We start from the raw sequence: 12,056 nt of genomic DNA on the forward strand, positions 1-12,056 counted from the left end.
TACATATGAAGCAAAGATTGTTATGTTCAGTGGCCTCGAGGCTGATGTTTCTTCTAGCGCTCTTAAATGTTGCTGTGTGCTGAGAGAATTAGCACAAAGTATCAAAGTCCACTCTGGTCTGGCAGAACCAGGGCAGACATCCATCACACACCTTGGTCCAGGGGTCCTCCTCACTGACAGCCCTGCTCTTAATCACTGCAGTTAACCTTTCACCACTGCCACAGTGTCTATAGCCTTCAACTAACTTTTGTACTTTAATGAGATATTTTGGGCCACATTTGTGGTTATATTGATAAGGCAGGAAACTTTTTAAAATGGTGTTGAATTGAATAAACTGATCCCACTAATACAGATGCTACTTTGCTATAATTTAATCAGAATCTTCTACTGTCAGAGAATAACAACCCTCATTAAAAAAAGAGGCTTTGCCAAAAAGATTCGAGTTTGACTCAAGATCCACTTACTAGCTTTTTTCCTGCAGCTTTCAACTGCATCTTCTTCAGTGGCTGGAGTTTTCCAGCTGCAGCTGCTGAGGTCAGGAATGAACTTGTGTTTTTTTTTAAAAAGGCCCATTGAGTCTGTTTTTACACTTGTTTATCTGGAAACAAGTGTATCTTTCTCATACAAAAGTATTTCTTAAGTGACATGCAAATAAAACAAATTTCAAACAAATCAGGCTATTTGAAGGTAAGAGGAGACAAACAGGTAAGACAACATCCATAAATATGTATAAAATATCCACAAGTACAGTTATTAGTATTTTTTACCATACAATGACAAAATGTACATTTCATTTGCCTTCTTAACAACAGTTTGTCTTTATTTTGATGATTTCCCTGTGATGATTTTTGTATACACAGCACTTTCACGTTCACAGCTTTTTGTTGATATGTTGAATCACGTTGAATCACGATATTAGTGTCAGAATATCATGAGTATCCTGTCATTAGTATCAGTGGTCAAGTTTTCATACAGCACAGCACAGTCACTACATTGAGACACTCAGTTGGAATAAAACAGAGGAACACAAGCCTTCTCAGTTTAATTTATTTTCTCTGAGGCTGTGCATCTGCATAGTGTCCGAGTTTAAAGGGTGAAACGAGGTCTTTTCTCATGTTTCTGACAGCCGGCGTTAACCCATGAAAGGAATAGGTGAACCTTTTCTGGAAATATGCTTATTAACTTTACAGAAAGAAAGGGAAAAAGCGTGGTACCCAAAATATCAAACTATCCCCTTTTATACAAACCGTCCAACAGCTGAGTGTAATAAAACGTTGAAATAATAAATTCAGTGGTGTTCTTTTTTTTGTACGACCACATTAAGTTATTTTCCTTAACCTATTCTCAACCGTTTGCTATGTCTGTCAGCATGTTCATTATAAGGATACAGGAAAAAAAACTGAAATATGCCCTATATGACTCTTACAAAACCCAACTGTGACAAAAACAAAGCACCTAAAACATTTTTTTTGAGTCAGTGTTGAAGAGTAGAGTTTATCCTCAACGTCTCTTACTTAAACCTCTTCAACAGGGACACACACTGCACCAAACTTTCCGTGTCTTTTCCAGCTCTCAAAGGTGTGTGAGTCCCATTCATCTTCTTCCACTGAAACACTGGTGGGCTCACCTCTCCGACCGCCTGTGTGTGTGTGTGTGTGTGTGTGTGTGTGTGTGTGTGTGTGTGTGTGTGTGTGTGGTAACCATGAAAGCCCCTGAAATAACAAACAAACATAAAACAGCTGTCTGGTTAAAGGAAGGCGGGAGAGGATCCAAGCCAGACAAGAGGTAAACGTTGGCTTGTTGACTCTTTACCTCACACAGACCTCGCAGACAGAGAAGCTCTGTTGTCAGCGCTGCGTCAGGCAAGAAGGCCAACTCATTCCAGAGGAAACATGATGAACCCTGTCTTTCCTTTTTTGTTTTGTTCTTGGGGAGTTTTTTTTTTTTTTTCCATTGCTGAGGGTGTAAAAAAGATGTGATGGTTATAACATGACACAGAAACAGATGGTGGCGTAGGAAAGCTCTGAGTTGAGAGCTTCTCAACTCAGGTCAGTCAAATGAACAGCTCGGTTCTTTCACGGGTACATTTTTAGGCTTTAATCCAGCTTTATATTCTTTTTGACTGGAGGTGTGTTTCTTAGTAAAAAGGGTTAGGAAGTGATTTTCCCCTGACCCCGTATATCCAAGCAGTTTGGCTGATTTTGAGAAGTCAGAGTGAATTATAGCACATTGTTAATAGAAATGTCGGAGCTGTACCATCATATTTACCTTTCTATATTGACACAGAAATACATACATGTCACAGAAATTTACAGTTATATAAGAGAGACTGCTAAATGCCTCTTTTGTATCTAAAGAAGCATATTTCAGGTATATGTCAATTCTCCCAAATGACTTATAGCACCGGCTGAAACTTGAGCTTCAGTGAGGTTTATTGCAGCTAATTGTGGTTCAAGGTTTTATAAAGATACAATGACAGATTTATCATAATAATGGGAATAAAGGGAATTTATTAGGGGAATTCGACCGGAATGATCCAAGCTGGTCATAACTCAAATTCCCCGTCTGTCATAACTATCCCTAAATAATAAAAGTATTAAAATATGAAAATGTACTAAATTAAATTTAATTGACTCCATTTAATTGAGTCAATTAAATATTTTTTTGACTAAATTAATTTAATTTAATTGAGTGAATTTAATTTAATTGGATTAATTGCACTAAATGTAATTTTATTTTTATATAAATTATTTTATACATTTATTATTTTTTAAATATTTTTTCTGATAATAAAAAATAACTAAATGTAGTCTGATTGAGTACATTTAATTCAACTAAATTTAGTAAATGCAATTTAATTTAATTGAGTAAATTTAATTTAGTTAATTTCACTCAAGTAAATTTTCACTATTTTAATTGAAATATTTTCAGCCAATTTTATTTATTTTTATATTAATTTTTCAATCCCCCTTTTTTATGGTCAGAAGATACATTTCTCAACAAGTCCAACACAGAGAAAGTCAGGAAAAGCTTCTTCGCCTCGAGCCATCAGGGTGGTGAACCTCGTGCTCCGACCTCTGTTGATCCTCAGCTTCGTCTGGCACATCCTACCCTGTGAATCTGTGTGGACAAAATTCTGTAGTTCGCATTGCCACTGTGACCTATGTACATTTTATATTTCTATATTCTGAAAAACTGCACATGGGTTTAAATTGAGTTTGTCATGAGTTAAACAACATGTATATTGTTAGTAGTTATAATGTATTAAACGTGTTTAAAGACGTAAGAGCATGTAGGGCTGTAATACTGCTGCTTACATGACAGGTAGGGTTAAAAGTTGTAATCCTTAAAATTTTCACCAAAACTCAAACCTTGTTTTTGATACTATTTATCATCAACATTTTTAAGCCATAGCCATTCATTGTATTTACTTTTTGTCCTTACCTCTCTGTACAGCAGATTTCACTGCCGGTGGCCTAGTCCGCCACTCCTGCACTGGATTCAGATCGCGGGCGCAAGGGATTCACGAGAAACTATGTATGTATGTAATGCAGCGTTAATGGTTTAATTGACCTATCTATATCGGTCTCGCTGTTTGGCCTCGCAAGATCTCGAAAGTGTGATTTCACAGATAATATTGTCAGTATTGCTCTCTAGTTGAAAGATTAGAAAGACACAAAAGTGCACAGAAAACTCCTGTAGGATTATTTTATTGTCCAATTTGTCTGTTTTATTTATAGATCTTAGCAAATATTTTACGTCATCTCATAGCAATCACAAACATACATATATATAACTTTTGTAACAGAGAGTATATTATAAAGAAAATATGCAAAAATACTTAATGTAAGAAATCCTTTTGCCCTTGAAGGCCTCTGAGTATAAAGTCATTTTTCTACTAAAAACTAACCCCTACGTAAATCCAATTCGACATTTTCACAAATGACTACGATATACAATGTCCACAAACAGGACACAAAACATACATAATACAGTACTGGACAATCAATGAAAATAATCCTCCTTTTCTTTGGTTATTTAACACTATACCACATTCATATGGGTGTTAAGAGAAATAGTATAAGTAGCTTTTACATCAGTTTCAAAACATCGTATTCGATGTTCATAAAAATCCCACATCAACTGTAGATACTGTTGCTAAACAGCCCACAGCAGTCAAGCAACTTGAGGGACAACGGTTTTCTTGAATCACAGCTTCACTCGATCTGTGGTCGCAATCCGTGCGGCAGCTATGGAAGGGTGGGTGACAGGAAGCAGATGTCTCCGTTGCCGTCGTCCGCGCCCCCCACGCCGCCGACAGGAAACAACCCAGTTCACCGCCTCTGCAGAGGGTAAAAAAAAACAAAAAAAACAAGAGGTCAAACTGGGAGGTTTTTTTTTACTGCCACTCACCCCAGAAGAAAAAAAACCCAGCTGTCTACATTTACCGCCGTGTGCGGCTTTAAGCGCGGCCCACCGTGTTCTCCAGACGCGCGATTCTCCCAGACACGTCGGCTAGTGAGGTCCGTCAAGGAAACCCTTTTGCAAACACATTTACAGGGACAACTGGGGGGACGAAAGCGGGATGAGAAATTGCGGACACATTGCTCTCTTGAAAATATACAAGACACACCGGTCAATTATATCCCAATAGTAACACCAGCAGGTAAAAATAACAACGAATAAACGTGCTGTTTATAATAAAGTGTCTCTCATCTGAAACAAACGGAAGGATATGCTTGGCTGTGAGCTGCTGGATGGCCGCCTGCGTCTGCTTCTGGAAAGCCAGTCTGGCTTCACACTTACAGGGATCCTCCACGACCTCCACTTTCACCTCTTCGGCCGGGAGAAAGCAAACTTCGCGTCAGTGCTACAGATCATATGGAAAAGCGAAGAAGCACACAAATACCACCCGCTCGGCCTTTTTCCGACGAGGCTGCTGGTCAAGAACGAGCCAAAGCCGGAACAAATACAAAAACATTTGAGGATAATTAACTACCCACAAGTTCCAAAATAATCTACATTATTAGTTCATCATTGCACTTTTGCCACAACAAAAATGCAATTGAAGTGAAACAATCCTGTAATATTACGCGATAATTGTCCTATAAATGCTACAGTCAACAGTGAATAACAGAATCAAGGATTATGCACCACTTGGTTATGATGGTGTGAAGCACTGCTTAGAAGCCAAACACATACTGCAGAGTGCTTTTAAAGCTTTAAACGTGTACTTTTAGCTCTTAGGCTGCATCGATATCACAGGAAAAACGTCACATCTACTGCAGGAAATCATACAGTGTGTTCTTACGTTTCAGGGAACACGTTTTCTTGTCTGCGTTCAAGACATAACCATTCCGGCACTTGCAGTAATAGGAGGCGTTGCTGTTGACACAAATGTGTTCACAGTCGTGTCCCATGGCGCAGGGGTCCAGACCTAGAATAAGACGGGATCAAGACGAGATCAAGACGGTATCAAGATGGCAAAAGTGGGAAGAGTTTCATGTGCTAATATACAGTATACTATAGGTAGGTTACTCTGCAGATTGCAAAAAATATATATATGCTGAGAAAAAAGAATTAAAAAAAATCATCGTGTCATTTTTTGGGTATGAGTTCAAAAAAATCTAATTTGCAAGCTTTTCTAAAGCATTTGCACTTGACCACATGTCATTTGTGGCGGAACACTTGGTCCATTCATACACCTTCACCACATGTCGGCCGAGGTCATTTGAAGAGCTTAGGTTCACCGTGTGTCGGACAACACAGGTCACAGGAAACCTGAAGCACGACAGTTATGACAGTTACAGCGCATGGACACATGATTTCGTAAATGAGGGGGGGGGGGGCATGACCGACATCAGACAGTGACATGGAAAAATGTTCAAGTTTACAGCAGAATCCCATTTGTTCAAATCTTTAAAATTCCAGTGTAAGAGAATCTGTGTATCAGTAAACGGAAATCATTTAAAAAAAAAAAAAAGTAATATCGGCAAATGACCTACAATTACTGAAAGTTTCTTTTTGACATTGTAGTTAAATTAATTTCACCTGCAACAAAGGGTACTTTTGAAATCCATTTGTGTGCAGACATTTCATATAAAAAATATAGTCAACCCACATGTCCATATGTAGATGTATTTCAGTTATTACCTCTGCCAAGGATGTCACGTTTTCACCCGTGTCTGTTTGTCGGTTTGCTTGTTTGTTTGTTTACTTGTCAGCAGGATTACGCGAGAAGCACCGAACCAGTTTGCGCCGATCGGTTCAGTGTTGGAGGGATGGGGCACGGGATGGGGAAGAACCCAATACATTTTGACATGGATCTGGTTAAAGGGGTGGATCCAGCAATTTTTCATCGTTTTCCTCAACAATGTGAGATGGGGCATTTTTCGACATTTCGTCTTTATTTGGCCTTGGTGGAGGTATGTGCTCTGAGTGCCATTCTACTCATCTCCGCCAAGGAGGCTAAGTTTTCACCTGCATCTTTTTTTTGGGTCTGTTTTTTGATCAAAAAGGACTGAACTGATTTGCACTGAACTTGGTGGAGGGACGGGTCATGTGCCAGGCAAGAACCCATTAAATTTTGGGGCAGATTTACAGTGAATTTGAATTTTTTTCCCCCTGAAGTCTGGTGTATGTTGTTTGACGCTGGCCTTGGTGGAGGCATGCCATCTGCTGAGGGACATTCTAGGTGGTTTGTTTAATAGTCAGCAGTATTACTCAAAAAGTACCGAACCGATTTGCACCAAATCTAGTGGAGGGATGGCGCATGGGGCAGGGAAGAACCCGTTAAATTCTGGTGCAAATAAAAAGGAGTAAATTCGAAGCAATCCGCGATGTTGCGTTGATTGAAAAACAAATGACTTCTAATAACCTTATACATTTTTTGCTTTTAAAAAAGAAGCTGAAAGTTTAGGACTGCTTGGCCCCAAGACTTTACACAGGTTTAATTTTGCAGCTACAAGCAGGGTCTAGTGCCGACATCTGCAGTCCATGTGGGGGTTGAGATCATCTGCTGATTTCAAAGTTTATAATTCACCAATCACACTGTGAATGATCCACAAACTGAAACAAAACCCCCCTGAAGACTGTAGGTGCCTCTTACTGAGGAACTAGAACCAGTGTTAATGGTGGGAAAAGGTCTTGCAGGCCTCTCTTTGTCCTACCGCACAGGGTCTCCCTGAACTTGGAGGTGAGCTTCTCAATAACGCCATATGTCTCCACATAGAAGACGTGTTCCTCCAGAGGAATGCTGGCCATCAGCTGCAGGGAGCGCATGTCTGCACGGTCCACTCCGACAGCGTAGATCTCGATGCCCGAGGCCCGAGCAGCGGCAGACACTTCCTCCACCTGGTCTTGAGGTCTCCCGTCCGTCACAATGATGGCCACCTTGGAGATGTTCCTAGACCGAGGTCGGGCTCCAGACTGCTCGGTGAAGGCTTCGTTCACTGCTGTTTTGATGGCAAGGCCAGTCATGGTGCCAGCCGCCAAGGGCTCAATACGGGAGATGGCTTTCTTCATGTCGGGTTTGTTGAAGTGGTCTTTGAGCAAGAACTCGATCTTGACCGTGCTGGCGTAATTGACCACAGCCACTCTGGTGGCGTCTGAGCCCACGACCAGAGTGTCAACCATGTCGGCCAGGAAGATCTTGACCTTCTCAAACTCACCAGGACGCACGCTGCGAGAGCTGTCGATGATGAAGACCAGGTCCAGGGGACGGCTCCTGCACTTAGACTCTGTTTCTGGTGATCAACCAAACCATGGCAGGATTAAGTCCATTTAATACTCAAAACCCAATTCATCACTGAGACAGAAACATTTAAGCGTATTGGTTGCACTTTCACAGTGAGAGAGATAGAGTTAATTATCAGAAACAGACGAGTTTGAGATGCACAATACATGTTCCCACAGCAACAAGAGGACATTTTTGTGCAGCTGTAAAATAAAGGGTTCTGGTGAAATGATATAGTATGCCATAAGATATACTATGCATCATCTCAGAGTTTCAACAGTCCATTTGAAACTTCTGATATTATCCTTTCATCTCATTTCCCTGAATGAAAAGGATGCTTGATGCCCACACATAAAAAGTGACATCGCACCTAAAGATGGAGACAGTGTTAGGAGCCCTGCCTGTCCAATCACTTACACATACAGTATACTAAAACTACATTTCTGTAGTTTAGCATCAGATCCCCTCTGCTTTTTTAAAAGGAAAATAATACCTAAGTACTAAGTCTGTTTCTATAAAAAAACAAAAAATGAAAACAGTTTCAGTTCAGACTTCAAATACCTGTTTCATAGAGGCCTTCTTCTATAGCTGCTGTCAACATCTCAGATTTTTTCAGAAATTAAAAATGGATGAATGATGAACTGCTCAAAACAGACATTTAGTCTGATTATTGGGCCATTTCTTTTGTTTCCTGCCATTAAAATATGTCACACTCAAATATTAAATTTGATAATTTTTAAATAAAATGACATCTGCTTTAAAGGAATAGTTCAACATTTTGGGAAATACACTTATTCACTGTCTTGCTGAGACTTAGAGGAAAATATTGATACCACTCTCATGTCTGTACACTAAATATAGAGCTACACCCAACAGACGGTTAGCATAGCTTAGCATAAAGACAGTAAACAGGGGGAACAGCTAGCCTGGCTCTGTCTGGATGTAACAAAATCCGCCTACCAGCACTTCTAAAGCTCACTGATTAAAACCTTATAACTGTACAAAAGCTGAAGTGTAAAAATGAAACATTGTGGTTTCCGAGGGGTTATGTAGGACGGAGCCAGACTCGCTCTTTCCCCCTGCTTCCAGTCTTTATGCTAAGCTAAGCTAACCAACTGCTGGCTGTGGCTTCATGAGAGTGGTATCAATCTTCTCATCTAACTCTCTGCAAGAAAGAGAATTACTGTATTTCCTCAACATGTTGATTTATGCTGCTTTAAGTGGCTCTTGCCTAGTTTCCATCATTGATCAAACCTGGAAAGCATTGAGGAGCATTGTTTTGTGTTGGGAAGCAAACCTGACGGGTAATGTTCTACCTGTCTCCACAGGACTGACGGTGGTGATGAAGCCGCTTTGGGTACTGACCGGTAGCGTCACAGGAGCGGTGGTCTCCACTGGCGGCACCGTGGTCACCACCACCGGCCTGATGGTTGTCAGTGGTGCCACCGAGGTTGCTGGCAGTGTTGGCTGCAGTGTTGGCTGCAGTGTTGGCCGCAGTGTTGGCTGCAGTGTTGGCCGCAGTGTTGGCTGCAGTGTTGGCTCTGGGAGAGTTGGGATGGCGGTAGGAAGGTGTACCACAGGTGTTGTTGGTACTGTGGGCTCCGACTTTGTTGGGCATGGACCTTTTATTTTGTAAGGAAATGGGCCTTTGACCCTTTGATGATGATGGTAAGCTACAGGTGGAGATAGACTCTTGTATATGTGGTGCATTTGTGGTGCTACCGGCACTGTGAACCTGTGGTGATAGGGTGGCATGGAGACTGAGGGTCTGTGGTAAGTCACCGGTGGAGATAGAGGAATAGGTCGATACACTACCGATGGAGGGATCCTTGGCTGCTGGTAGTGGTAGTGATACCCTCCTCTATACGTGTAATCACTTCTGTGAACTACAGGGCCACCAGAAAGGAAAAGTGATAGAGAACATTAGTAGGTTGAAAGAAGGTAAACAGGAAAGCTGTGTAAGTTGGCACTGTGTGGAAAGTTATTGTGAAACATACAACAATCACTTTTGCTTTCTTGGGAGCACAGACAAATGATTAGTTAAAGCATGAGTATACGTTCAGCCACACGGGTGGTTTCAATTGTACTGTATAGTGCTTGTGAAACCCCCAGACAAGAATTTAGATTTCATGCATGTTGTGCTTGAGAAAAGTATAAAACTTTGTTGTTATACTGTTGGTTAGAATAAATGATTGAAAAATTAAATCTCTCATATTATTAGCCTTTAATATTTTCTTTTTAACTTCCAAAAGTAACTGTCTACAAGTGTCATCGGCAAGAAAGTTTGACTTACATTACAAAACAATTTGCGTTATTTTTACGTAAAACAATTATACCTGTTGACAAGAGACTTAAACAAGTATAATGTGGCTAGAAAGCAGTGGTGAAATATAAGAAAGTACATTTACTCAAGTACAGTTTTGTGGTACTTTTCCTTTACTTTAGCACTTCTACTTTATGTCACCTTATAATTCAACTTCACTACTTTTCAGAGGGAAATATTGAACTTTTAAGTCCACTACATTTATTTGGCAAATTTAGATACTTTGCAGAATAATATTTTATACACAAAGACAATTGTGAGTCCATTGAATATGATGCATTGTTGTAAATTAAACCACCAAACAGTGCATAAAGAGGTTAAAGTAAGCACCACCTTGACAGTGCTGATTAAACATGCTATAAATGTATCCCATAATATAATATACTGTATAATAATAAACACTGACAGGGACATTTGTCTGATTGTGGACACTTCATACTTTGCTGATTAAACTTTTGAACTTTGCTTAAGTAAAATTATGAATGCAGAACTTTTACTTGTAATAGTGTTTTTCAGTAGCAGAGGAGGTACCAACACAAGTAAAAGTTCTGCATTCAAAATCCTACCTTAGTTAAAGTACATTTGTGTTATCAGCTAATTGTACTTGAAGTATCAAGGAAAAGGTAGCGGTTCTGGAGAAAAATCAACCCACTGTGACTGATATATTTTTACATATGACATTATCAGATTGTTAATACTGATACTTAAGTAGCGTTTTACTATTGAACTTGGTTGAGGTGGAGCTAGTTTGTCCAGTGGTCCCCAACCTAGCGATCAGGCCCTTCCAAAGGGACAATAAATCTGAGGGGTTGTAAAATGATTACTGTGGTAGGAAAGGACAACGTTCTGCTACACAAATTCGTATTCATTCTTTTGTCTTTAATGTAATCTGAGGGTTTTTTTGTGAAATATTGGATAAATGTACATCTCTAAGCCTTGAACAGTTATTCAAATCCAAAAAGTTTAGAAGGGAGATGTCTCTCTTGTTGAACTGCTGACAACCGATGGACATCTGAAACTTGATATGGGGTCCCAACTAAATACTGTTTGTTTTTTTTTCCCCTAGGAGGGCACAAGCTAAAAACCTCTGGTTTAATTTTTAGTAGTGCATCGTAATGTTTACAATTATGATAAGATTTTACATTAAAAAGGATTATTTTTGAAAAAAGGAACCAGGAATACTGTCAAGTAAAATCAGAAAGAAAAAAACAAAGTGCAATATTTCTGGAATGTAGTGGATTCGAAGTAGTGAGTATGATAAAACAGAAATACTCAAGTAACTTACGAGTATCTGTACTCAGGCTTAAGCATAGTACTTGACTAAATGTACTCTGTTACTTCCCACCACCGGGGTTTTGACACGGTTGTATTGCTGATTTGAATTAACTTCTTCCACCACAGCTAGAAAGTGTATTTTAGGAAGAGTAAGTATTTTAGAGGCTTCGGTAAAACTCACTTGCCGGATTCAGGGTCCTGCCTGGTGGTCGACCGTTATTTCTGGTTTGAGCGTAGCTCTGCGCGGCGATCAGCTGCGGGTCTCCCGCGCTGAGGTGGTATGTGCCCAGCACATCGGACAGCAGCAGGGAAGCGCAGCACACGAGGCTCCAGGGTGAGGTCTTCATCGCCATCTGCGCGCAGAGTCGTTCCGGCGGTCCGTCCAGTGGCTGCTCCCTGGCTCAGCCCGGCGGGGGGGGGCTCTCGGTGCTGCGCGTCAAAACTCGCCGCCCAATCCGAAGGTGGGACCTGACCTGCGGGCCACGGTACGCGGCGGCATTTCTGCTCTCATGACAACAGTGCAAACTCAATCTGCTAATGAATCATGTGAGATAACTAAAAACTCCTGAACAGCTGTAAGCAGATGTCTGAGCTGGAGCGAAGATTGTTTTTGTCAACACAACAGGTCCTCACAGCCCTTTTCTATTGCTATTACTTCAGCATATGACATGAAAAAAAAAAAAGAGTCAAATGGAGATATACATTTTCTGAAATGTTTATTGA

At 40.4% G+C, this 12,056-nt stretch overlaps 1 protein-coding gene across 1 annotated transcript; it reads right to left on the minus strand.

Moving 5' to 3' along the window:
* Positions 1–3,717: 3,717 nt before the first annotated feature.
* Positions 3,718–11,680, minus strand: matn3a (matrilin 3a). Its single transcript, XM_040124642.1, has 7 exons — positions 11,515–11,680; positions 9,052–9,621; positions 7,170–7,745; positions 5,312–5,437; positions 4,738–4,836; positions 4,449–4,518; positions 3,718–4,343 (listed from the first exon to the last, which is right to left on the minus strand). The coding sequence occupies exons 1-6, from the start codon at positions 11,678–11,680 to the stop codon at positions 4,463–4,465; spliced, it is 1,593 nt and encodes a 530-aa protein (XP_039980576.1). The 3' UTR covers positions 3,718–4,343; positions 4,449–4,462.
* Positions 11,681–12,056: the final 376 nt, after the last annotated feature.

This window comes from Xiphias gladius, chromosome 4, assembly GCF_016859285.1.
Source record: "Xiphias gladius isolate SHS-SW01 ecotype Sanya breed wild chromosome 4, ASM1685928v1, whole genome shotgun sequence".
NCBI lineage: Eukaryota > Metazoa > Chordata > Actinopteri > Istiophoriformes > Xiphiidae > Xiphias > Xiphias gladius.

What these genes read in the sequence shown, in the direction of transcription:
- matn3a (XM_040124642.1), bottom strand. Translation starts at nt 11,680, where the DNA reads ATGAAGACCTCACCCTGGAGCCTCGTGTGCTGCGCTTCCCTGCTGCTG. An exon ending in GTTCAGGGAGACCCTGTGCG is followed by an intron (nt 5,438 to 7,169) that starts GTAGGACAAAGA and finishes GTCTTATTCTAG; the next exon opens with GTCTGGACCCCTGCGCCATG. An exon ending in GAAAACGTGTTCCCTGAAAC is followed by an intron (nt 4,837 to 5,311) that starts GTAAGAACACAC and finishes TCCCGGCCGAAG; the next exon opens with AGGTGAAAGTGGAGGTCGTG.